Source organism: Spermophilus citellus, assembly GCF_964194105.1.
Source record: "Spermophilus citellus genome assembly, chromosome: 15".
In the NCBI taxonomy this organism is placed as follows: domain Eukaryota; kingdom Metazoa; phylum Chordata; class Mammalia; order Rodentia; family Sciuridae; genus Spermophilus; species Spermophilus citellus.
Window position 1 is genome coordinate 91,683,142 of NC_138195.1, and position 27,975 is coordinate 91,711,116.

Here is a 27,975-nt window from a genome sequence, read left to right on the forward strand (position 1 = left end):
CCATCATCTGTTTAGCAGCCATAGAGATGCTCTTGCTTAAAACTCCAATTGTTATGTGCTGCACTTAGGATAAAATCCAAACCATTTATCTGACCCACAAAGCCCTACACCTGTGGTACCTGCCTGTCTCTTCAACCTCACCATCCCTCCTTTCCCTACCCTACTAGCTCCAGCCATGGTTGTTGTTCTGTTCCTAAAAGACAGCTATGCTCATTCTTCCTCAGTGAACAGTGCATTCTCCAGTAGCATTTTGTTCCTCTTAAAGATAACATCATGCTTTGTTTAATACTTCTTTGTTCTCGTCTCTCTTTAAGCTGTGATCTCAAAAGCAGGAATGTTTCTTAGGTATCATCCACACAGTTGCCTGTGGTAGGTGCTCTCCAGAAAGTAAGAAAGTTACCAGTATAATTTTAGTATAACTGAAAATGAAATAAAACCCAAATTTGTCCTTTATCCCGACAGGTATGAATTCACAAGAATCCCCTTTCTTCTCATTAAACTTACAGTTCAGGAGAGATTGCGGAGGTGACCCTGATGTAGTTGTTCTCAGATATGCTGAACTGATGGAAGAGGACCCACTCGGGCATCTTCTTGGTGATGGAGTAACCAGACAGGGGATGCAGCTGAGCTACCTGCTTATGTGTCAGCATTAAGTAGTTACCTGACCCATCCACATCCCGAGCGATCTAAAAGGTGTGATTTTAAAAGATTTGGCATCAGTATGGAGATTAATACACAAAAATTTCAAAGTATGTAATATAGAATAGTTTAAGATTTAGCACTCATGTTTCCTGTTTTCATAGAGAAAATACCACATAAATATGTTTTGCCCAGAACTATTTTTTTTTGAAGATTTTTTTTTTTAAAGATGGACACAGTATCTTTATTTATTTTTATGTGGTGCTGAGGATCGAACCCAGTGTCTCACATGTGCGAGCAAGTGCTCTACCCTGAGCTATAACCCCAGATCCCTTGTCCAAAACTTTGAGACAGTGATGACGTTAGCTAACTTGGGCAACTTCAGGGCAGCATGCTTAAACTACAGCTGTGAGGTGAAAGTTCTGGTCATGAAGTTAAATGGCATGTCACCTGCCATATTATGGAGCACACAGAAGCAGATGTCAGAGGCTTCGCCCTTGCTATGGAGCATATAACTATTTTTTAAATTAATTTATGTATTTTAATTAGGTTATATGATAAATGATCTTTATCATATAAATTATGATAAAGAAGGAGTATATTATGGGTCTCTTAACAGGACCCATAATATACTCCTTCCTTACAGATTGGGAACCCATACTGAAATATCATTTTTCTTCATTAAGATGACATTAGAGTTTTATGGAAATACTAGTTTGTGAGGGGCATACCGACTTCTGTAATGTGCTTTGATTAGTAACCTTCACTATGGGAAAAGACCAAATAAGACACTACTTTTATTTGTTGGGCATTTGTATCACCACTGAAAAGGTGAGATGAGGGACTGTGCCTGATGTTCAGCTTCCCTCTGGAGTGAAAAAGACTTTGCCCTCCTGGACAAAGTTAACATTTTTCTTGCTTGGCCTTTTATTTCCTTATGAGGAAGTATATTTAAATGTCAAGTCTTAAATAACATGTACTTTTAGTATTATTTAAACTTCAGGTCAATAAAACCATCACCCAGTGTGAGAGACAACTGGCCAAAAACACGCAGCATTTGCTACAGCCCTGCCCACACGGCCCTGGCCTGCTGACCTGCATGAAGTAGCCGGACAGCAGTGCTTTCTTGATGTTGAGGTTGTTTTCCTTGGAGCCAAAAGCAGGTTCTGCATAGGGAAGCTCGATTCGCTTGATGATTTCTAAGAGTTCAGCTCTGATAACATCTGCCATCCTGAGAGCGGAGGAGTTGAGGAAGTGATCATGACACCACTTTTCCACACAGTCTAGGAGGGAAAAAGGAACAAAGGGGTATTTAGAAGTGATCTGTCCTAAGCTTGAAAGAGCCCAGGCCAGGCTGGTTCTGTCCCTAAATCCTGTGTACTCTCCCAAGGAGATGTTCATGTGAGTGGGTGGCAGGAAGACAGCAGAGACAAAGGTCTCTGATGGCTGTGGGATTGGCTGTCGAGGTTCTGCAACCCAGTGCATTGGGGAATAGCACGTTCCCAATGTTGATCAAAAGTGTAGTCCCCTTAATCCATGATGGTTGAGGCAGAGATTATGTTAAGATCTACATTTCCATCTCGTGTGCACAGTAAGATGTACGTGGCCACAATATTTAATCAAACTAGGAAGGAGAGACAAGTTCCTCTGATTCATGCAGATATTTCATATTTTATTTAATAAGAAAAGGATTACTACCAGGCTGACTTGGGAGCTAATTATACTACAGTTAAGCTCATCTATCTACCATAGCTGCAACTTTTTATTAGAAGTCACTTACCCGGTTGACTTTGGTTACTCTTTAATGCCACTTCTAATTCTTCAAGCTTTGCCTCAAGCTGGGAGTGCACACGGCCTTGGCACAGAGGGCAGAAGGCCCTCATTTACTGTGTCCTTTCCACTCAGGCCTGCTTGCTGCAGTGAGAGCCCACATGTGGTCAGACACTGGCACCTGTCCTGATTGTTCTCAAAAGATGCCACCAAATCTCCCAGGTACTTTCTGGCTCCACTGACAACTTCTCAGCTCTGAGACACTAACTCTAATTATGTAGTTCTGTTGCCTTTCACTTCGCTATCATCTCCCCGCATCATTTCACATAGTTTTCAAACCAGTTTTTGAAGCAGAGGAGGTAAAGATTCCTTACGGAAAACAGTGAGAAAAGCCCTCCTTCAGGAGAGGAGCTTCTCACTGGCTGCCTTTGTGGGCTTCAACCTCTGCCATGCTGTTTTGCCCTCTGCCTCTTGCATAGGAGCTTCTGGTTACTTGGCATTAGTACCCTCCTGTGGAATTACTGTAACTACTGCCATTCAGGACACAGGCTCCTGCCTCTGTGTCTGCACACACCCTTCTGCTTTGGGTGGCACCCTCCGGACAGATCCTTTCCAGCTCCCTCAGCACAGCAGCCTGGTCTCCACTCATGCCTTGAGCAGGGTTGGTTTTCAGTGCTCTGTGTCTTCCATGTGAAGAGTGAATGTGCTAGGCTATGCAAGAACATGGCACAGCTCTGACCTGGGGGGTACCTAGAGATGTTTGTTCCATGTTGTCCCAAGTCTCTGTGTCCCTCTGTCACTGCACCCCAAACAAATTTTATCTGAAGACTGGCTGAGCAGAGTACCAAAGCTCTAGAAACAGGCAGGCATGTGTGGCAGCCCACCCGCACCCCATGGGATGAGAGCCCACCACTCAGCAGGAAACCACAGGTGTGCTGACAGCCCACCACTCAGCAGGAAACCACGGGTGTGCTGACAGCCTCCAGCAGTGCTCCCCTAGTGGGCCGTGGGGCTAGAAGAGAACAGTTGTGGATGAAGCACAGCACTTAAGAACTCAGCCTTCTATGGGAAAAGATGGAATTAGGAAGTAGAAGCTGAGAGCCACCACCATCCACTTACGCTCACTGGTGGAGTTCAGAGAGGTGTCTTGGTAGGCCTTGTAAATGTTGATGAGGGTGAAGTGATCTCCTTCAGGGTGTAGAAATGTCTCCCAACAGGTCATGGCAGCCTCCTCGGCTCCGTGAGGCAGATGTAAAAAGCAGCTAGGAGCTTTAAAACACAAGGATCACACGGTCAGCAGAAATGAGGACATTCCATCTTGGCACAGCATGCATAGGGGCAGGGTCACTATTGTTTATACAACTTCATCTGTCTTGGATCTCTCAATAAATATGTTATCTTGTTTACTTAGAAGTCAAAGAAATTTAGAGCCAGTCATCCTATAATTCTCTCTCCTGTTTGCTAAGGCCTGCATAATAGCTTTGACACCATGCTTATATTCCAAGGAAGCTGGGAAGCCCTATTGCAGGACAGGATTAGTATTAAGGACTATGTTTTGCTGCAGCCCAGAGGCTGGTCTGTGCTGCCAGCAAAGGAACACACACACACACACACACACACACGTATTTGGAGAAAAACTTTTAGTGACACTTTATTGATCTGCGCAGAGCCCTTGAGCAAAAACAAATTTGGTATATTTTCACATGCTTGATTAGGAAATAACTGGATTTTTATTTAGATTTTTCATAATAAGATCATTTTTAACAACTTTTCTTTCTTAATCTACTAAAATACTTCACTATTATTTCAAATGATTGGATCTCTGTACTCCTGGAATTATAATTTCAGATGGATCATTTAAATCTATACCTGATACAGATTCACAGTACAAAAGAATAGCCATCAAGGAATACCTGTTACCATGGCAGCAATGGTTAGCATTTCATCTACACAGTCAAATTCACAGGATGCCAAAATAGACTTCGAGAGCTGTGGATCCAGAGGAAACTCTGACATGATGATTCCAAATTCAGAAAGATTCCCATCATTATCCAGTGCTGCCAGATAATCTAAGTCTTCTAGTGCCTGCATCAAACTTTCTGGTGCTAGGAAAGAAAAAAAAAAAAACCCAAAGTCTCATACATCTAAGATGGAACTGGATTTGCTCTCCTGCATAAAACAAAAGTGAACGATGGGCAAGATAGGTAAAACAACAGGTAGCAGGATGCTGAACATCAGGCAACCATGGACAGTAATTCCTGAGTAAAAATTAACAAGGTGAGCTTGATGGTAGTCCACATAATGCCTTGACAGTTTGCAGGGAGGGGAGCCCTGGTGGAGCATTGGCCATGGCCCACAGATAAGAGTACCTGTCTACAGAGACAGGAAATGGGGCTGAGAGTCCTCCCTGACCAGTCAGCAGAGTAAGGTCCACAGACATATGAGGCACTGCTTCAGGCCAGAGGGGGAGTCGTGAGAGAAGACTAGAAAGAATGGTGCCTGGTACCCACACAGAACTAGGCTGGGCCCTGTGTTCATGAGCCAGATCAGAAAATCTGATTCACAGGCACAGAATCATGAACCAGATGAGCACTGCTTTGGTGCTACCAGACAAATCTACCAAGCAAATCCTGAAAGGTTCACATTGCAAACTAGGGCAAAGCTCACAAATATTTGTAGAAATACAAAAATATTCAGTGTCCAAGATAAAATATACAATACCTCACATCCAATGAAAAAATATGCATAAAATCACTCCATTAAAAAAAGAGAAAAAGGAAAAAAGAACTCGGATGATAGAAATAGTAGACAGGATGTTCAAAATTAATTGCCAGTGCAAATAAAGACAGAAAACTGACTTTCTCCATTCCTTTCTGTTTTAGATTTATATAACATTGAAAATGGTATGGTGTTTATTATACATGTTTAATCTCCACCCAAAATCCATTGCTTCAAAGCAATCTATTCTCTTTGTTCTTGTAGAATCATTATATTAAAATAAATATATGTGTTTTTTCACCTGTTTGGTACTTGGATAGCAGCAAAGTCCACACAAGGAAGCAAATCACACAATATAAAGCTGCTGTTCCAGAAACTGAAGAATTTATGAGAGGTGCTGGATTGCTTTCATTGGTCTCAATCCCGGTATGTGCAGGGTAGTGGGAGATGAAGACTGGGGCCCTGAGAAGCAATTTAACCTGTCTGCATTTGGGAATTCAAAGTAACAGATAGTAAAAATGTATTTACTTGTTGCCCAAACTTTGACCATTAAGCTATTTATCAGAATTTTAGGCAAACTGAGTAATTCAAAACCTAGTCCAGGCTCTGAGCTGAGCAGATCCCACCACTGACAGACCAACAGCAAAGCTGTGGAAGCCACTAGTGTGGTCTGAGGAACAACAATAACACTGTGCTGCAGCTCACCCGAACCTTTGGCCCTGCTGGAGGAGAGCAGAGCCACCAACAGAGATGATTTCAACCTCTGATAAACTAGTTGGAGCAAGGTATCAGTGCTGGGAAAGCAAGGGAAGGGCCAGAGGGCAGTAGGAAACCCACCTGACACCAGCGGGAAGACCGAAGCACAGCTTGAACCCCCACCTGGGAAGAAAGATGCTAAATATCCCTATTCTGATTTTCACATCAGAATTTTAAACTGAGCAGAAATCATGGCTTCTCAAGAACATTACATCATGGATTTGGCTGCCCTCCTGCCTGGGTGCTGACATGGAACACTACTTCATAATCTTGGGGGCCCTTGGACTAACCAAATTGGTAAAGAAGACACCTTGAAAGGCTGCAACTCTGGGAAGGAACAGTCGAGCTACTCAGAAAAAAAGTTCAGGAGTCCTGTAGGGAGCCAAGGGAGACATGAAAGGGAAGAGCTGAACTATTAGAGAAGATGCAAGAACAGGTGCAGGAATTAGCAACTTAGATTGAACAGAGTGAGGGGGCTGGGAGTACAAAGTTAATCTCTGAAACAAGTTTCTATAGATCAGCAAAATGGCTGCACTCTTAAGTTACAGGATCTTTGGCAATTGTTCTTATAAGATTCTGGCTTGACAACCAGGCTCTGTCCCCACTATTCATATTTATTCCCTGGAGTTGAGTTGGCTGCATACAGAGTTAGGAACAGAAATGACTTCATGATTCTGCTCCTGTTCCTAACGACAGAGAGGATATTTATGTTTTTTTTTTTTCATTTCAGAAAGAATGAGTTAATGCAGACTTGAAGGAACCCTAATAGATACCTGAGCAGGATTTGCTAATATTACATTCTATATTTTAAGACATCTGGTCATTGTGGTCCATGAAACTATGTTAGCTAAAACGCAGAAGGGTTTAGAAGAGTTGCGGTATGACAGTAGTCCACACACAGTAGGTAATGGATTATAAAATAGGCAGCATGCCTCCTCTTCTTCATGGCAGTACAAAAGCAGACTCGTATTCCAAAGGCAACGTCAAACAAAACATGGTCTTCATTCAGCTATCTTGGCAACAGCAGCTGACTGCCTGTGGTAAAGCTCACTGCAAGGTCAGGCGCCTTGTCCGCTGCCATCGCTCACAGGAACTTGAAGGGCTATCTATCATCACAGCATTTCTTTGCTGTTCCGTGTGTCCTTTCTTCACAGAATCCCAAATGCCACCCTTCAACACAATTCTGCATTTTTCTTCCAGGGCATCAGCAGAAAGGCTGCAACAAGGCTGAAGCTCACAAGCAGCTGAGGGGCTGAGGCAGGGCTATCCTGGAGCAAAAGCACAGGACAAGTGAGGGGTCCCAGGGCTGCACTGTCACAGCCTCACACAGCAGATTTCCTGTGTTCTTGAAACACATGCCAAAATTTTAGGTGTGAAATGGGAAGGATCCCAGTCAGGCCTCCTCCCTTTTGCAGGGGCATCTGTGCCCTCAGGGGCTCAGTGGGACTCCTCCAGCTAGGTCACCTTTGCTATGACAATCTCTTCTACCCTCACTTGCCAAAATGACTCAGTTCCTTTCAAGGTAGCTGATACTATGCAAATTCATGTCAGTAACTTTATAAATGTAAATGCTTTAGTCTACTATTATTCCTGGGAATATACTTGGCAGGGCACCATGCCTTCTCGTGTCTGGAGTGGGCAAGCATTTCCAGCCATAGGGCAAGGAGTCTCTTGGTGAGTAGTCCCCAAAGCCATAGCTGTCCCTCTCTTTTGGCCATCTTCCTTAGCCTCCTTTTTACTAGCAAGGGCAGAAAATTAAGGCTCAATCTGTCATTAGAGATGGAGAGGGTTTTATGGGTAACGTGGCCTCCAATGGTAAACTGGAGAGAAACATTTTCTACACCCTGATTCTCAGAGCCAGAATTCTTTTGTGTCCAGCCCTGGCCAAGCTTAGCTGTGCCCTGGGAACCCTCAGGTGCCAGCTTTGTTCCTGCCCATGGCATGGAAGAAAACATGAGCAGACAATAGACAGTCATGGGCAACTCCCAGAATTTTCTTTCTCTGCAAGCCACATCACCAACCAGCCCAGGCCTCAGAAAGGACCACACAGGCAAGAAAGATGCTTAGTTCATCTCCCACACGTGTCTGCCTTTACTGGTGTTCTTGGGGGAACTACCAGCCTTCCACAGGGCACACTTCTGTCAGTGTTCCTCAAGAACAGGGCACTATGAATGCCGCCACTTCAAAAATTACAAGTGGCTCCACCCCCAGTAATGGATACGATAGCTGTCCCCTCTTTTAGGAACTGCACTTCCACTGCACGTCCCATACAAGGTGAAGCCACTGTGCATAAATGTCTCCTCCGTGCCTCTCAAAAACCCCATGATGCAGGTGGGCAGGCGTTTCACTTTCAGTTTATAGCTGAGGAAAAGGTAAGTGACTTGCCAAAGCCACGTGGCCAGTCAGCTATTGCCTTACTTGTGAAATGAGGACTTCATGTGAGGTTTCACTGGGAGCTGGCAAAGCTGCTACTGGACCCTAGTAGGCCCCAGGGCCCACGTGTTTGCTGTCATCCACCACAACTGTCCCTGGGCAGCTTCAGAGGTGATCTGGTGACATCTCCTAAGACCCATGGCTCACTATCTGTTTCCCACAGCCATGAAAATTGCCCTTCTGTAGCTCAGGGCCTACTGGCCTTGCACTTCAAAGCTCAGAGGGGAGTCACTATATGCCAATCACTTTTCTAAGGGGCCTACATATGTTAATTAATTTAAACTCTGTGAACCAATTACTTTGATTATCCTCATATTAAATTACGTCCACTCTGTGCCTTTTAAAATCCCTGCCAGATTGTGTTTTTACTTTCTGTAACATTTCTCAACTGATTGCTTCTAAGATGCTTCCAAACACTGGCTCTCAGAAACTATGTTAGTGCATACTTGCCTCTTTTTCACACACACAACCCAGCTGAGTATGGCAATAAGTTCTGTTTGGCCTTTAAACAGATGATAGTATTTAACTTAAAAACCCAGGTGTGGTCTCATCAGTGCAGTGGTGGAGTATCTGCTTAACTCTAGGTTGTGGGTGGTGACATGCAGGTGTCCTGCCTGCAGTCAGGAACTGCTGCAGCAAGGCTGTGGGCGAGGGCCACAGTGGAGCCTGTGTTCTCCCATTCTCCTCTACGTAGACTGTACAATTTTAAAACCGCTCTAAGTTTCAAAGCAAATCCCCAAGTTTCTAGAGATTTGTAAACATGCACATACAGCTCTCTAGTGTACTACAGATGGCTTTTGGCATGACAAATATGATTCCAGAGAGTCGTGGTTAACGGATCTATGAGTCCTCTGGTGGAAAATCTGCACCTTGCCCACAGAGGAAGCCCCTGCAGATCTTCCCTCCCTTTACCCACCTGCGCCAGCTCAGGCCCCTGCAGCCCCAGCCTCCGTCTGCCTGTGCTTTCCCATTTTCAGGAGGCCTGGTCTTGTCTTACATGCCTGGCAGTTTATGTTAGGTTCATTTTTCTTTTCAAATCCAAGGAATCAGGTTCCAAAGCCAGTTGTCAGGCCACCACCAAAAATTCTGAGTCTGATTACAAAGACAATATCTGGTGTAATCTGATACATTTTGGCCCCTTTTCTCTGCAAATTCCTGACCAGGTATCCTTGCCTTCCAAGGGTCCACTGAGATAGCCAGTTGATCCTGAGCCTCCTAACCCAGATCCATTAGTGGCTGTGTCATTCATGATGGAGGTCAATCCTCATGCAGCCAGGGAAGAAAAAACCCTGGTTTTTAAAAAGAGGTCCATATCAAGGGAATTCAATTAATAGCCTGTAGCCTAGTTATGCCAAATTCATTTTCACATGGTTCATGAATCCAGAAAAGGGTAACAAGTTTGCTGTGTTTGTGCATTTCAATTATATGTTGAATTAAATGCAGCAGCTGCAAGCATTATTTATTTATTTAGCTTCCAAAATGATGAGTCAGACTTAATCCAGTTGTATTTTCCCAAGCACAGCAGAAAATAGTTGTGTGGGTATTGTCAGAGGACAAAAATAAATGGCCACCGTGTTCCTTTTGTCCCCAGTTATCGGCTTAAGCCTCAGCGAGAAAGCAGCACAGAGGGGCCCTAGAGAGCACACAGGGGTCCCCTAGTACCCCCACAGCTGGGCTTCTAGGAATGACATTTGAGCCTGCCTTTTCCTCTCCTTTCATGACAGTCCACCAAATATCCCCTTTCCTGAGCAGGAAGAAGGCTGGGACATCAACAGGTTGTGATTCCTGGGCCTCGGGACGAGTAGTGGGGTTAGAACAGAGGAGGGTCCCTGGATGACTGTTGTGGCAGATCCATCGACTACAAGAGCAAAGCACTGGAAGCTCTGTGTCACCAGCGAGGCAGAGGGAAGGTGGAAGAGACACCCCGGTCCACCACAGACTCCTTCTTCAGGGCCAGGAGAAAAAGCTGAGGGGGTGGCATTACTGTTTAAAAGCTGAAGCCCCACACAGGAACACTGCTGTCCTCATCTAGCCTACCTGGGTCACTGACCCTTCCACCATGTCCCTACCCAGCCCCGAGAGAATTTTTAATATTTATTTATTTTTAGTTCTCGGCGGACACAACATCTTTGTTGGTATGTGGTGCTGAGGATCGAACCAGGGTCGCACGCACGCCAGGCTAGCGCGCCACCGCTTGAGCCACATCCCCAGCCCCAGAGAGCGCATATTTCTTGCAGGACCACTGCCCACGATCCTTTCACTGCAAGGACTGATAGTCGGGTGGGGGGAACAGCCATTGGAAGGAAGTCTATTTAGAAGAGACAGGAGCTTGTCTGGTTCCAGGAAGCTACTGCTAATTTAGGTAATGACCCGTTTTGAAGATTCCAGAGTCTCCAAAAGTAAATTTGAAAATCTTAAATTTTCGAAAAAGATTCTCACCTAGAGGAGCAGTGGCTTCTTGGAACATAGTAATGGTTTTTCAAGACGTTTATTAGGAGAATTCAATAGGGAACTCCTTGGGGGATTTGGGGAGGACTGGGCACTGTTGAGGGGCAGGATCCACTCTTGCTGGCCTGGCAGCTGCAGCTGTTTCCTGGGCCCCTCTGCAGCAGGCACCAGCCTGAGGACTTCAGCACTGCTCTTCCTCGGATGGTAAACTGTCTGCGCTCCATCTGTCTTTTTACTTTTTCTTCTTTTTTTTAATATATTTATTTCATTTTTATATGGTGCTGAGGATATATACTAGGTGAGCACTTTACCACTGAGCCACAACCCCAGCCCTTTACCTTTTTATTTTCAAAGTCAGCATCCTTAGGTGACCCTCTTCTTACTAAAAATTGGTGATTCCCAAGACAACCATAAGCAGCATGTCTTTGTTGTTTTCTGCTCAGAAACGGACATTCTCTGCTTGAGCCTTACCCTGCTTTACCCGACTCTCGCCTAGCTTACACTTCACCTTCACTTATAAAATTCTCTTGTATAAAAAAATTTGTCCCAAATTCTACCAGTATTGTAAAAAATTTTTTTTTGAGAAAAAGTAACTCTAAAATCATTTACATTTTCTTGAGTGCCCCTAAATCCTACTCGTGCCACTGGGTAAATGATAGAAGAGAGGCAGTGCAAACAGGTAGAAATTGTACAGCTTCTACCCTAAGGACCCTCTGATTCCAAGGCCTATTGCCAACTTCTGTCCCTCATGCAAAGTGACAACTGACAAGAATACCACAGGGATACATATTGGTTCAACATATGGAAATCAATAAATGTATACATCACATCAATAGACTTAAAGACAAGAATCATGATTATCTCAATAGATGCAGAGAAAGCACTGGACAAAATACAGTACCTCTTCATGTTCAAAACACTAGAAAAACTAGGGATACTAGGAATATACCTCAACATTGTAAAAGCTATCCTTGCTAAGCCCAAGGCCAACATCATTCTAAATGGAGAAAAATTGAAAGGATTCCCTCTAAAAACTGGAACAAGATAGAGATTCCCTCTTTCACCACTTCTATTCAATATTGTCCTTGAAACTCTAGCTAAAGCAATCATATGAAAGAAATTAAATTAATACACATTGGAAAAGAAGAACTCAAACTATCACTATTTGCCAATGACATGGTTCTATATTTAGAAGATCCAAAAAAATTCCACCAGAAAACTTCTAGAACTAATAAATGAATTCAGCAAAGTAGCAGGATATAAACTCAATACCCATAAACCAAATACACTTCTATACATAAGCAATGAATCCACTGGAAGAGAGATTAGAAAAACCACCCTAGCCTAAAAAAATAAAATAAAATATTTGGGACTCAAAAGAGGTAAAAGACCTTTACAATGACTTCAGAACACTAAAGAAAGAAAGTGAAAAAGATAATAGAGGATGGAAAGATCACCCTCCCATGCTCTTGGATAGGCAGAATTAACATAATCAAAATGGTCATACTATCAAAACTATTATATAGATTTAATGCAATTCCTATTCAAATCCCAATGGCATTCTTCACAGAACTAGAAAAAGCAATCGTGAAATTCATTTGGAAAAATAAGAGATCCAGAATAGCCAAAGCAATCCTCAGCAAGAAGAGTGAAGCAGGAGGCCTCACAATACCAGACCTGAAACTGGTACCAAAATAGACATGTAGACCAATGGTACAAAATAGAAAAAACAGAGACAAACCCACATAAATATGGTTATCTCATACTAGATAAGGATGCCAAAAACATTCACTGGAGAAAAGACAGCCTTTTCAACAAATGGTGCTGGCAAAACAGGAAATCATACATAGCAAAATGAAATTAAATCTCTATCTCTCACCCTGCACAAAATCAACTCAAAGTGGATCAAAGACTTAAGACACTAGAACAGAGACTTCTATTAAGAAGAAAAAGCAGGCTCAAATCTTCATTATGTTGGCTTAGGACCTAACTTCCTGAACAAGACTTCTAAAGTGCAAGAAGTAAAAATCAAGAATCAATAAATGGGACGGATTCAAACTAAAAAGCTTCTCAGCAAAGGAAACAATTAATAACGTGTGGAGAGAGCTTACATAATGGAGAAAATTTACTACACGCACCTCAGGTAGAGCACTAATCTCCAGGATATAAAAAGAGCTCAAAAAAACTTAACATCAAACAAACAAAAAACCCAATCAACAAATGGGCTAAGGAACTGAACAGACACTTCACAGAAGAAGAAATACAACTGATCAACAAACATGAAAAAATGTTCATCATCTCTAGCAAGTAGAGAAATATGAATCAAAACTACTCTAAGATTTCATTTCACTCCAGTCAGAATGGAAATTATCAAGAATACTAGCAATAATAAATGTTGGTGAGGATGTGGAAAAAAAGATACACTCATACATTGCTGGTGGGGCTGCAAAATGGTACAACTACTATAGAGGTATCTCAGAAAACTTGGAATAGAACCACCATTTGGCCCAGCTATCCCACTCCTTGGTTTATACCCAAAGAATTTAAATCAGCATAGTATAGTAATGCAGCCACATCAATGTTCATAGCAGCTCAATTCACAATAGTTAAATATGAAACCAACCTAGATGCCTTTCAACAGATGAATGGATAAAGAAAATGTGGAACATACACACAATGGAATATCACTAGCCTTAAAGAAGAATGACATTATGGCATTTGCAAGTAAATGGATGGAAATAGAGAATATGATGCTAAATGAAATAAGCTAATCCCAAAAAACCAAAAGCCGAATGTTTTCTCTGGTAAGTGGATGCTGATCCATAGTGGGGTGGGTGGATGGGGAAGAATGAAGGAACTTTGGTTTGTGTAGAGGCAAGGGAGGGAAGGGAGGGGCTGTGAGGCTGGGAGGGAAGGTAGAATGAGACAGACATTATTACTCTGTACAGGTATGACTACACTCCTGGAGTGACTCTGCACCATGTACTGCCAGAGGAATGAGAAGCTGTGCTCCATTTGAGTACAGTATGTCAAAATGCATTCTACTGTCATGTGTAACTAGTTAGAACTACCACAACAAAAAAGTTAGCAGAGCCCCCAGGCCAGGAGGCTGTCATTTACATCTTTGGTAAAGTGCAAATTACAACCACCAGCTTAAAGTACTGACAAAATTAAGGATGTTCCTTTAACATAGAGCCCAAGTGAAAACTAACATGACAGCCAAGGACTGCCACACTCAGCCAGGGGCCTTCCCAGGAGAAGCCACACCCCTTAGCTTTACTGAGGTCAAGCTGCAGGTCAGGGGGCAAAGTGGCAGGCGCAAGGGTATGGGGCCTGGGGCTAGGGGCAGGCGCAAGCGGGTGGAATCCAGGACCATGGCAACTAGTGCTCCCGGGCTGTGTTGAGGAGGACCCACGGGAAGCGCCTGCTGACTGGGGAGTGAAAGGAAGGGAGTGCCAGGGGACTGTCCCAGGGGAAAGAAGCCTCGAGCACCAGAAGGCTCCAGGACACGCCAAAGGGCTTTATGGAGACAGGTGGCAGTGTGGTAGGAGGGCTCTACACTGCCAGGGTTTGACGTTCACCTTCTTCAATGGCAGTGGGTTACCTCCTTTCTTGGTGACTCAGTTTCCTCATCTGTAAAATGGAGCAAATAATAGCCCTCCCTTCGCAGGGTTGCTATATTAAATTCTTTCACATGATACTAAACACCAGCCATATAAATGTCACTGTTGTTATTCCTGCGGGGACAGGCTGGTGTTGAAGTGGATAGGAATAAGCACAGCATTGCTGCCTGCAAACCACCAGCTGGCTGTTGACATTTAAAACCAAGTGACCCCATGCCAGGATGCTGTGCAGAGAGCTGAGGGGGTTTACCCAGCACAGGCAGGTCAAACCACGTGGGAATGCGCGGGAACCACCGCCTGCTTCCTCCCCCGAGCACCCTGAGCCACTCTGGCCTGGGTGCTGCCTGCTCTGGGGGTTTTCCTCAGCATTTGGTGGCTCTGCACTGCACAGCCAGCAGTGGCCAGCACAGGTCCTGACAAGGCATGGACTCAAGGGACAAAGCCAAAGGTGTGCTAGGGCAGGGCTGTTCTCAGTGTGCCCATTAGATGCCAGGAGGAGCGTGCTCAGAGTGTAACTCCACCCAGAGTTTAAGAACGTCACCTCCCTCGAGTCGGAGTTTGACCTCAACTATAAAGGAGTGGAATTCTAGTGGCTCTTCCTCAGGTGACAGCATGGTTCATAAGGAAGGACATCCCTTCCAAGAATCTCTGAGCCGCAGGGGTGCTGTCTCCATCTTCCCCTGCACTCCGAGACTCCACTGCCCCACCTGTTTCTCAGGCCTAGACAGTCCAGTGGTCAGTGGCAGATATTACCCAGTGACAGCAAAGATGCTGCCTAGAGGTTTGGGCGCTTCTGTCAGAGAATGTTGCCTCTAATGGGAAAAATGCTTTGGACCCAACCAGATGCCTTTGCTGGCACTGCCAGGTGCCATCCGTTCTCAGAACTGGAGAGGGCAGGAGATCAACAGGTAAGCTGTGGCCCCCAGGTCCCACTACCTGGCCTGTTCATGAAGTCGCAGTGGCCCAAGCCTGCGATGTCGATCCTCTTCATGAAGAGCACCATGCTGGTTAGGTTGGCTTCTTGCATTTCTGCTGGTTTCAGTGGCCTCATGTCTTTGGAGGCAAATTCTTCAGTGTACAGACAGAAAAGTTTCCCTATAAGAAACCAAGGAAAGTGACTTCAGTGCCTCTGTGTGGCCTTCATCTAAACATCCGCATTTGGTTTCTGTGTCTGCAGTGCTACCTGAAGAGGATGCCCCGAGAATCTGCTTGCGAATCTCCGCTTGGCTTTGGCTGATGGGCTGTGTGACGAGGGAGTTGGCTCTGATCCTGGGGTTGTACACCTTTAATGGAAAGACAGCAGCGTCAGCCTCAGGCAACTACCATGCCAAGCTGCACGTTGCTGTGAGGACGCTCATACAGGTGCCTTTCCTTTGTCTGCATTTACTATTAGTTCACTTCCATGAAACAGGAACTGCAAGTGCTTCAACACGTGGCTGGAAGGTTGTCTGCTCTCCCTGCGGCTTCCAGAACTTGGGGGCCTTTGCGCCATCTGCTGAGATACTGGCGCTGCTGACTTTCCAGCCACATGGAGAAAGCGCTGCTGCTCCAAGTGCTGATACTCTGATGTACCGTGTGCTCTGAGCTTCCTCAGGCACAACACCTACTATAAAAGACCACAGACAGCACGGACAGCAGGTTTTACGAATGACTTCAGGGACAAGCAGCACTTGGGTTCTCTGAATGGTGGATTACTTCAGTCAAGATCAACTCTAACTGGCTCCAAGGGAACCTTCATAACCTTTGGGACTAACACAAGGATATTTAGGTGTTCAACAGCTAATAATGGTAAATGAATCAATATTTGCTAATTCCCTTTCAGCTCTCAAAGGCTATGGTATCTTTAGTCCCAGTGACTTTGGAGTTTGAGAGAGCTTATTTTCATTTTCCATATTTTTTTTTTTATTTTAAAGGGATTGATAAAGTTATCTAAAAATAGCTTTATTCAAGCAATATATGTTCTAAAAAATTTAGTACATTGCAAGCCAATATTTGCTAAAATTAAAGATGGTGCACTTCTGATTTCTAGTAAATTCCTGGGCAAGATGCTAATTGCTTTGATAAAGGGGCTACCAAAAATTATGTCGATGTACACAGGAGAAGATAAGTTTAGGTGTCCTATGCTGGGACCTTATCAAAAGAAAACACACGGACAAAGAGAACTACTACCCTCATGCTAACGTTTTGTCTTTTCTCCAAGCCTCCTCTGGTACCTCAATCAGATTAATTTGTTTCCAGACTATCAACATCACTCTTCTTTGCATGTGTGACCAAATTTAGAGAATCCAGGACACAACGCTGCATTCTCACTTTCTGGCCAGCAAAATGGTGGAAACCCAAGAAAGTGGATCTTCGTGATCATCAGCACATTATTTAATCCCCTTGATGATAATTACCCTTCTTCTCTCCACACCCACATCAATAACAAATCTGACTGTGTTGCTCCAGATCAGAGATTCCCCAGAGCTGGTGGTCAACACCACTCTTCTTGGATAAACTTGGCAATTCTTCTCTGTTTCATCCATTGGCTTGAATAGTGCACACTTTTCTCTGGGGTATAAAGGAACCACCACCAGTTCTCCAAGGTCTGGGTTTAAGTTAGACCCTTCTTGGCAGACAATCTCATAGGCTTTTCCAATATCCTAGCATTAAAAAAAAAAAAAAAATCACCCATGAGAATAAGTATAACACAAATTGCTAGTTTTTAAAAAAGTCAGAATTCAATAAAATTATAACCAATTCTGTATAAAGCAGGCAGGGAAAGAAATGCCTTGGTTGTTGCCTACATATATCTTTAAATAAGATATAACTGGAGAAGAAAATTTCATTGGGGTCATTAAATATAATTCATAAGTTACTTCATTGCTTTTGGTCCAAAATGGGTTTCCTCTTGTGAGATGTACTATCTTTGCCTTTGCCTCATTATCTGGCTATTTCTCCAGCTTGATGAGGCTGCTCATATCTATAAGCATATCTATATAGACAAAACTTATTCTCGTATCAGTGAGGATGCATTGCTGCACTTTAACACTAGAAGACCTGGGAATTACACACTTGCTGCACATTTCCAATAAAGGCACATAGACAAATATAATCAGGATCCCCATCTGGATCATTCTAAAACTGATTTTGACTCATTAGCCCTCTAAAGTAGCAGAAATATAATAAAGTACAGAGCAAATAGTGCTACTGAACATCTTTGCATGATTCAGGTGTCTAGAAATATGTTTAAATACATGTCAGATAGAACATGGGGGAAATGTAAACTATGGTCGGGCATGGTGGCACATGCCTCAAACCCCAGCAACTCAGAAGCCTGGGGCAGGATGTCCACAAATCTGAGGTCGGCCTCAGCAATTTAGCAAGACCCTGTCTCAAAATTTAAAAAAAATAAAAAGGGCTAGGAATGTACCTCAGTGGTAGAGCACCCCTGGGCTCAATCCCCAGTACCACAAAAAATAAAAAATGAAAATAAAACTATCTGCCATAAAACTATGTACAAATAATTGACAGAAAATGCTTAAAAGGTAAGGCATTTTAGAGAGTGTTTTTTTAAAAATATTTTTTTAGTTATACATGGACACAATATCTTTATTTATTTTTATGTGGTGCTGAGGATTGAACCCAGGGTCTCACATGAGCGAGGCGAGCGCTCTACCGCTGGGCCTCAACCCCAGCCCCAAGAGAGTGTTTTTCTATTTTTCAAATCACACCTAAGTTTTTAGAAAGTCATATAAAAAAGATGTCACACTGTAATTTTGACTCCTCTTTATGTTTCCAAACTTTTAACCTTTTAAATGGTCTAACAAACTACCAAGTGAAAGAAGCTTCACTGACTTTGTTAGATTCCATTAAGTTGAAAGATGGCTTCCTGTGACCCTTAAAGTTTAGGACTTAACTGTACTCTGTTTTTCTACCTTGCGATGCCTTCCTTTCTATACCTTTTGTAGAATGGGATTGAGTTAACTCAAGGGTTTTGGAGGAAGACAGATCTGCCTGAAAAAAAGGGTCAGGCTTCACAGATCTCTAAGAACTTGGGTAAGCTACTTTTTTTCTTTTCTTGTTCCTTTAGGTACCAGGGATTGATATCCAGGGGCTCTTAACCACTGAGCCACATCCCTAGTCCTTTTGATTTTGAGACAGGGGCTTGGGAAGTTGCTGAGACTGATTTTGAACTGGTGTTTCTCCTGCCTCAGCCTCATTGGGATTACAGGCATGCACCTCCATGTCTAGCTGATTTTTTTTTTTTTTAACTGAACAAACAGCATGACTGTTGATCATAAATAAATGAAAACTTGCCAAATGGAATAGTAAGAACAAACTATTTTTCCACTTTTGCAATTCTGATCACTTCATTTTATCTCACATATTTTGTGAGGACAGCCTAGAAATTAAAAGGAAAACAACTGAGCCCTGAGCTACTGGACCTTGCTGGGGCTGGCCTGCCCAGAGACCCACCACTCCTCCCAAATGGCACAGGTTAACACCCTGTGGGATGGGAAAGGAGGCTCGATTCCAGGTACTCTAAAATATTTACTCTTAGAATACTGTTGAAAGAATAATTTTAATAATTAATTTTTAATTTGCTTTTAGTTGTCAAACTTTTTAGTTGGGAATAGGTTCAAATGTTGAATTTTGTTCCAAAGTGGGATGGGGGATAAACCCTTAGTAGGAAAAAGCAGAATGAGATCTAAATATATATTATATAGGGGCTGGGGTTGTGGCTCAGCGGTACAGTACTCGCCTAGCACATGTGGGGCACTGGGTTTTATCCTCAGCACCACATAAAAATAAAAGTATTGTGTCCAATTACAACTGGAAAGAAAATATTTCTAAAAAAACTCTCTCTCTCTCTCTCTCTCTCTCTATATATATATATATATATACACACTATAAAAGTCAGACTTGCTGGGCATGGTGGTGCACACCTGTAATCCCAGAGGCCTGGTAGGCCCTAAGCAATTTAATAAGACCCTGTCTCAAAATAAAAAATAAAGAGGGCTGGGGATGTGGCTCAGAGGCTAAGTGCCCCTGGGTTCAACCACTAGTACCAAAATAAAAATAAAAACACACACAAAATTTAGAGTCTTCAAGCACAGATGATAGAGAGCTTTGAGGCCATAAGCTTCAGAAATTTAAAAATGCTTAAAACACACCTGGCGCCTAATACCTTTTGTTCAATCATTTCCTTGAATCTTCTTACTCCGTGTGTCCAGAGCCTTTGGATATATAGGACGTTACCTGTATAGCTATGCAAAACGGCAACATCTACTGAAGGATAATATTCAGTAGATGTCCAGCCTCCAAAATGAGAGGAGACCCTCAACTGCATAGAACCAGAAAATGCCAACCTGCCAACAGCTTCTCTGACAGTTTGTCACTGCAGGGTACTCTGGCTAGACACCACCATAAATCTCACCCTACATTTTCTACTTGTTTCAGTTTTTGTTTTCAGGCTAAACGATAGCTAAGTGATAAGAACAATACCCTGTAAACATTCAGGGCTGTAAGTCTCAGGTGCCAAGACCCTGGGCAGCAGGTGAATTATGGGATTAATTCACAGCAGATGTGACACTAAGCAAGAACTTTGAGAAAATGTCACATACCTAATGTGAATGCATTACTGACTCAATGAAATCAAAATGTTTCTGCAATTTGAAATGTACTTTTTCAATAAAAAATCACAGCGAGCACTATTCCACTAAACTGCCTGGGTTTGTTCTCATATGCTACTTAAGCACTATGGAAGGTTTTAAAGCTTTATATAAGAACCAAGAAAGCTTCAAATAGCATGGTGAAATAATGATCCACAGCTGTGAACAGGGATTTCCAAGCAAGACAAACCTTTCCAAGACCATCAAAGAGGAATATCTTAACAGTGATGGAATAAGAGGGGTAAAAGAGAAGCCCATAACCACACTGTGCTGCACCTGTTGGGTGGATGGGGAAAGGAAGCCAATGACACCTGTGGACTGTGGGGCTGAATCACCAGGAACAGCCAGCTTCCAGGGAAGGTCTGTAGGAGCCAGCAGAACTACGGCAGCTACTGCCTATGGACCAGAGGGTCTCCAGCGTCTTCAGGGATCCTACTCTCAGAGGCCAGAACTACAAAATCCCCCTGCAGCTATCTGTGGGAGACCAACCTTACACGTGACTGAGTCACACTCCCCGGCTGGGTGCTGAGGCGCTCAGTCGCAGAAATGTGGCAGAGCTTTCCCCACCCTTCTTGGGTGCGAGGGTCGGGGTCTCGTGCAGGGGTGTGTCTTGCTACAGCCCCATGGGTGAAGCTATGCTCACCTGTTCCTTTGTAATATCACCCCTTGCCCTGTTTAGGATAGAATCTTCCATGGAAGTGCCTTGTGTGTGTCCCCTCCTCTTACTGTGCCCTTGGGTGTGGCCTACCCAGGTGTCAGTCAACCTGCTGACAGTGGACATCATGAAGATAGACTCAGCCCCCTGAAACCTGACCCCTTGCCTCATTTGAATAGCTTCTCCTCAATAAAAGGGGTCAGCGCATGCTCTCGCTCTCGCTCTTGCTCTGGACCCTTAAGGTCAGAGGAGCCGTCACAGTGACTCCAAAGAAAAAGGTATTTGTCTCTCTTGTGTGGTTATTTCGTGCAGCCCAGTTAGCCCAGTTCAACTGGAGTGACCCCTGAGCCTTTAGTCTCGAGAACAGAAACCCGGCAGCTATCCTAGCATATAATTTTCAAGATCTTCAGATTGTAAGACTGAGGGTTTCCTGACAGAAATACCCTGGCAATCTGGCATCCTGTGGACTCGGTTTCCACAACCTGCCTCAGTGAAGTTTACCTTCTGAAGTCCAGCAGGTCGACAGTCACTGCCGCCGTTAGTTTATAGCTTAGGTTACTTACAAGGATCAAATGCTTTAAGACCACCATTCCAATTCTGTTACAAGCTTTTATTTTCCAAAAGTTCATTTTGAAATTTTTGTTTACGTACTTGAAAGACAAGATAACCGTTCATCCCTTCAGTCTTAATTACACTTTCTCCTTTTGCAGAAATGCAGGTCTGCTTTTTCACCTGGCAATTCTATTTGCTTTAGATTTCTTATGTTGCCATTTTTCCCTTCCTTAGGTTCACTCAGTGACACTGGGGACCTCTGTTTTCATAGATTCTCTGCCTCCTTAGTCATTTTATTATGTTCCCGAGGACTTTTTTGAATATCCTAAATCATGCAAGGTTAGGACATGACAATAGAATAAATCACTCTCATAGGTTGATTACTATTCAAGAGAATATTTATCATCTTTGTACAAAAAATTGATAAATACACTGTAGAACATACACATTTAAGATTCTAAGTGACTTTCTTTAAGGAACAGGTAACATTTAAGTTGTAAGAAAACTGTCTCAAGTTCCCAAAGCTAGGAGGACCAGTGTTCCTCCTGCCCTGAGGGGCAGGGACTCTCCTGGGCCCTTCCTGGCAGCACAGGAATGTGCAGGCAGAGGCTCTGACAGAGGAGCAGATGCTCCTCTCTTCAGCAGGTGACGCAGCCTGCAGTGAACAGCTTCCTCCTCGGGTTCTGTTAAATCACTAGAACCACTACCTGTTCGGGTCATGGTCTAAGAACTAGTACTTTTACTCTCTAAGTGGACAGATTTGAAGGGAAGAGGACCAGGCAACCAGTCTCTAAGAAGAGGTGGGATTCTGGTGATCTGGGGGCTTTTAGATTCTGCCCATGAATCAACGAAGAGTCAGTGTAGCTTCAATAAAAAAATGAAGTAACCCCAATGGCAACTCGCTGTAGAAAAGCAACCAAAAATGGAAAAGAGGCTCAACTATACATTTCCAAGCATTCTTTTGAAGAGAAGTTTGCAAGAAATCCAAGTTAAGGTTTTTCCTCCATCTTTAAGTAAAGGAGGCTCATTCTAGGGAGATGGCCTTCTGGGGAGCACAATCCACCATTTCTGACTCGCACCCCACTGTCACAGGAACATTTATGGGAACTTTGTTGCTGCTGAACTCCATCCCAAGAGCTTAGGTTAGATTTGTGATCTCCACAAATGTGCCTGGGCACCAGGGAGCAGTCGAGAGTCCTTGTGTGTCTACTGCACAGACAACAAGGAAGCCAGCAGGCCTGGGCTGGGCAGCCCTGGCCAGGGAGCTGGCCTGGAGATCACTTCCACAGGCACCTCGCAGCCTCACTTTCTGTTTGCAGAACAGCATGTGACTTCAGCAACACTTCCCTGTTCCCCTCTCAGTGCAGGTTTTATTTACCCTGCCAAGGCTTTGGAAGTGTCAAAGAATGAGGTGTGATGGAGCTCAATGTTTAAACAGTTACCCGGCAGATGGAAACCGTGTGTTAGTTATTAAAAGCTTCCCAAATGAAATTCCTCATTACACACTGCTGGGTCAAAGTAGCACTTACTTACTTGCTCACAGGCCAGAAAGACTACAATGTCGCCCTCCTCACCCGAGTGGTGAATTTCAAAGATAAGGCGTAAAATAGACTGGAAAGAATCCTTTTGAGCCCCACTAAGGTACACAACTTCCACAGGGTGCTTATTTTTCACCTCTATGAGAGGCACGTTTCCATAGTAAGAGCTGAGTTTGCTGACCAGGAGAGGGGAGCAGTTAATTATGAGCTTCAGCTCTGGTCTTGCCAGCAAGACATCCTTGAGAAGTCCGAGTAACACGTCGGTGGCAATGCTGCTTTCATGGACATCATCCAGGATGACGACCCCATAGCTACCCAAGAAAGGACTGGACATCATTTCTCTTTGCAGCATGTCGTCAGTACAGTACCTGTAAAGAAGGCACATTGCAGTTAGAATATTCTGAAGAAAGTCATGCAGAGAACTTTCTACAACAAACACGCCTTTCCCTTGTATCCTTTTCTTTAAATCAGTGGCTCTACATCTTCACTGGGACCAGGAAACTGTTGAGGTGGTAGAATCTACAGGCCTCCAACATGGGAAAATAGACATCAAGAAAATTTACACCCAGTTTGTGTGTGTGTGTGTGTGTGTGTGTGTGTGTGTGTATATTCATGGGTTCTCTAAGGACAATCGCAGGTTGAAGACTTCTGCCTAAATGCTTATTATAAATAGTAACAAGAGCTGTGTTTAACACGGACCCAAAGCTTTATAAATAAAAAAACTTTACCCCCAAACACCCTCACCAGGTAAGCATTGTCCCTTCCCCTTCATCAGTGGGAGAATTCTCCGTAACAGCATACGCTTTCCAGGCTCGCAGCCAGCTCCCACAGGGAGCTCTCCATCACTGGTGGTGCACGGTGGAGTGTGTCCCTAATATGTTGCCGTCAATAAGCTTGGGCTCTCACTCCAATACTAAACAAACACAAGTCTCTAAAGATAATCTTCATATGAGAACAGCATGCAAATTGGCCAGAATGCCTGGAGACAGCAGGAATCATTAATGATTTTAATGGATTTTTTCAGCAGTTCTTGGGATTTTATTTTTAAAAATAATAAAAAATAACCTATCTGTCACTCAAATATCTTTCTGACATATATTTACCTATGTGTTGCTTAAAGAAAGCAATTTTACACATTTTCTAGCTATTTAAGGTATTTGCTATTGTTTGTCTTTGTACATAATGGTTCTGAGACTGCTATTCTCAGAAAGGACTGATTGCAAGGTTTTTTCTCACTAGCATTTGGAAACTCAGATTTGGGGAGGGTTTTCACCCTTTCTTCCCAGAACTGATGGCTCTGGCCCACTGTGCCTAAACCACACGAGCAACAAGACTGAGGCTGCCCTGGTGCCTTCCTCCGGGGGGTCTGGCAGCTTGCACTGTACTAAGCAGAGGGTGCTTATGTGACCATCCTCCACTCAAACCCCTGGGCACTGAGTCTAGTGAGTTTCCCAGGAGGACACCACTTTGCATATTGTCACAACTCACTGTGCTGTGTGACCCCTGGGAGAGGACTCCTAGAAGCTCATGCTGGTTTTGCTTTGTATCCTTTCACTAAATATATCTTGATTGCTATACATCTTAGGTGTGTGTAAACTATATTCTGAATCCTCCTGGCAAATCATCATACCTAGTGGGTCTTGGGGACCCTGGCACAGCTCTCAGTTGACCACTTTAAAGGAAGAAAGAGAAGAACAGAAACACAGTTTTAGCTCCTAGTGTATCAGGAAAGCTGCCAGTCCAGGGCAGACGGTTTCTCACTTAACCTTCAGAATAAATCTTCAAGGTAGATTTATTACCATCTCATTTTTATGAATGAGGACCTGAGATTCAGAAAGGCTAAACACCCTGTCACAAAGCCAGGCACAGAGTCAAGATCTCACCCTGAATACCTATCATGTCTGATGCCACTGTTAAATTACAGATTGTCTCCCTGGCCTCTACATCTTGGGGATAAGGTTCCTGCTTTTCTCTGTTGCTCTGTGGGATCAACGCATTTCCTCTCGGCCTTCCTTTTCATACGTATTCTCGTGTCTTACCAAACGAGCAGTGACAAACTGCAATCATTCCTTTCCTCAAACTTAAAGAAGAAAGTATCCTTTGACTTCTTCAACATTGCATTTTATTCAAGATACAGATGAACAAATGTAGGCATGCAAAGTTTGGCCTTCAGGTCCCCTTTTGCTAAGGTTAATTAGTAGGATACAATGCCATCTTGTTATTGGTTCATCTTAAAACAAATCATTTTAATCTATGCTACTTCTTTAATGGTAGAAACTGAATCTCTGTTCCTTTTTCAGCAAAACCCATCTCAGCACTGCCGCTGCAGGACACAGAGCTCACCGTCAGACAGGAGGCATGTGTGTTACGTAAATACACCTAGGTGTAATTAGAAAAAGAGAAGAGGGTGACCTATTTAAAACTCAGCAAGCAAGGCCTGGCTTCCAGATGATCATATCAAACTAAAGGAATCACAAAGGCTCACCCTAAAACTTACTACACAAATCTTTAATTTTTTCTGATATGGATATATTTCAAAGATATATTTCTTACATTTATGATAATAAGGTATCATGTATATAGTGCTTTAAAAAGTGCTGTTACTGATAACCATGAAAAACATATAGATACACTGCCAAGGTTTCAGGAAATGCAGTACAAATTTTAAATTCTTAAGACTGCTGGGTGCCGTGGTACACCTCTATAATTCTAGGTAGGTAGAGTGCCCCTAGGTTCAATCCCCAACACTGCAACAAACAAATAAACAAACAAACAAAAACCCACTAAGACTTAAAAATGCTAAGAATATGATAAAATATTTAAAAGTTTTATTAACATTAATATTTTCTAAAATTTTATATGTTGAGTTTGATCTTAATGGAAATTTGAGAACTTTCAGTTTTCAAAACTGAAAAGGTCAGTATTCAAAATCCATGTGTCACTTCTACAAGAAGACTACTTTGGGTATATAATATTCAGGTGTCTTCTTTTTTCAAAAAACGCCAGAAAAAAAAAGCTTAAAAAATGAAACTGTTATATATAGCATCAAAAAAAAACAAAAAACAAAAAACAAAAAAACAAAGAGGACATAAGATGGCTTTTCTGAGGCCCACTATGTGCCTGATGGATTAGTTTTCAAGGAGTTATGAAGAATACTGCCTCCTCTAATCAACAATCAACCTTAAATCCTTTGCCTTAAGTAGCAATTCAATCTGAGCTTTTTCAAAATTATGGCTAGCATACCTCCCCAGGAAAATGAATCTGGCTCCAATTATAAAAATCTAATTAGAAATTTAATTATAATTACAAAATGGCTACCACCTACATACACTATGCGTTGGTCCCATATATGGACTCACCCAGGCCTCACAGTACCCCTCTGAGCAGGTGCATCAGTCATCCAATTTTAGGGATGAGGAAACTGAAGCACAGAGGATAGGTTCATTATATAGCCACGCTGCCTCCTCCAGAGCACAGAGCTCCAGGAGGAAAATAAGGTATTGTTTTTGCCTCCTACTCAAGACTGTACCCCATTCACAGCAACAGCAAGCAGGACATGTCCTGACTCTGCTTGGGGGAGGTCAGGGTGAAGAGAAAGCCCCAGGTCCCAGCAGCAGAGCTGTAATATGAAAATACAAAAACATGAGTGGCCAGCAGCCAGCATGAGCCGCAGCAGACCTGCAGCAGCTAAAGCAGGCTGTCATCAGAGTGCCTTGCACTGCAGCCCCACTCACCCAAAGCTCTTGTCCCTATTAAGAAAGGGACACTTTAATGTAAATTGTGGACCTTCCTTTGGCTGTCAGAATTGAATGCTTGGGTTTTGCACCCTGAATAATCTCACAAAAGCAAGTCCAATATGTGATAGATGTTTAAATGGTAGGAATGTCTTGACCTACTATCAAATATGATTAGATTTCCAATTATTCATCTTTGTAGCTTTCTTTTTTTTAAATATTTATTTTTTAGTTGGATACAATAGTTTTATTTTGTTTATTTTTATGTGGTGCTGAGGATCGAACCCAGGGCCTCGAAAGTGCTAGGGAAGCACTCTACCACTGAGCCACAACCCCAGCCCCTCATCTTTGTAGCTTTCTAAAAAAATAAATAAACACACACACACACACACATACACACCTGATTTCATATTAAGATAAAACCATTATTCTATTTTAAAAATGACTATGTCCAAGGGTTTGCTGATCAAATAATTTTCAAAGTCTAAATGGCATTAAAGATATAAAAACACAAGCACTTACTTCAGAACCTTTAGAACAATCATTTAATTAAAATCATGATGGTGGCGCATGCCTGTAACCTCAGTGGCTCAGGGAGGCTGAGGTAGGAGGATCACGAGTTCAAAGCCAGCCTCAGCAAGGGCGAGGCACTAAGCAACTTAGTGAGGCCCTGTCTCTAAATAAAATACAAAATAGGGCTGGGGGCATGGCTCAGTGGTCAAGTGCCCCTGAGTTCAAACCCCAGTACAAAAAGAAAAAAAAAAAAAAGGCTACTTTAACCTGTAAAAGCTGAAGAATGACAGCTACCCCTAGGGCTCCTCCCTCTTTCAGCATTGTATGTCGTGCGTGTCCAACTGTGCGACTAGTCTGTGAGCTCCCAAGAGGCAGAGAAGGTTTCCATTTCTTGTCAGTCATGCACCATTTACATAACAGGAACTTTATAAATATTATTAGAAATACTAACTTGATGACTTGGGCCAGCAGGGCTATATCACTAAGGTAATGTGTTCTCAAGAAGTTCAAGTCACAGTGCTTTTGGTGTGAAGATTCCCCATAGCTTGACCCTAGCCTGAAGATAGAGTCTTCTATTTCTGACGACAGCCATTTGCAGGAAAGCAGCTTAGTGCAAATGAAACAAGTCACATGGGCTTTTTGAATGGACACGGAGCCACATTCAAGTCTGCAGCAGTGGTTGGGCCAGGACACTTCTATTTCCTCCCACTAGCAAATTTGCCAGCATCCTCTGTGGGACAAGCACATTGAACGCTGGGGATATGAGTGTGCAGAAAGCCATCTTTGTCCTGTTCTTCTGAAGCATAGCTGCCTAAACGGCATGCCATGACACGCTGGCATGCCACATAAGTGGGTTATGGATGTGCAGATACACTAATACTGATCCCAGTATATGCAGAACCCCTCAGTTCCTAGAGAGGCAGGCAGCACCCAGGCAGCTAG

At 43.2% G+C, this 27,975-nt stretch overlaps 1 protein-coding gene across 6 annotated transcripts in view; it reads right to left on the reverse strand.

The window, feature by feature from the left end:
• The window catches only part of DHX32 (DEAH-box helicase 32 (putative)), a 54,776-nt gene that overhangs the window by 815 nt on the left and 25,986 nt on the right, over positions 1-27,975 (reverse strand). For 5 of the 6 annotated variants that reach the window (XM_081267972.1, XM_081267971.1, XM_081267969.1 and 2 more), the window contains 8 exons: positions 22,782-23,154; positions 16,784-17,029; positions 15,571-15,670; positions 15,324-15,482; positions 4,323-4,514; positions 3,529-3,678; positions 1,735-1,922; positions 505-686 (listed from right to left, as the gene is read on the reverse strand). In XM_081267972.1, the coding sequence (XP_081124098.1) occupies positions 505-686; positions 1,735-1,922; positions 3,529-3,678; positions 4,323-4,514; positions 15,324-15,482; positions 15,571-15,670; positions 16,784-17,029; positions 22,782-23,154 (1,590 nt within the window). The remainder of the gene's footprint in view (positions 1-504; positions 687-1,734; positions 1,923-3,528; positions 3,679-4,322; positions 4,515-15,323; positions 15,483-15,570; positions 15,671-16,783; positions 17,030-22,781; positions 23,155-27,975) is intronic. The other variant, XM_081267973.1, reaches the window with a different exon arrangement.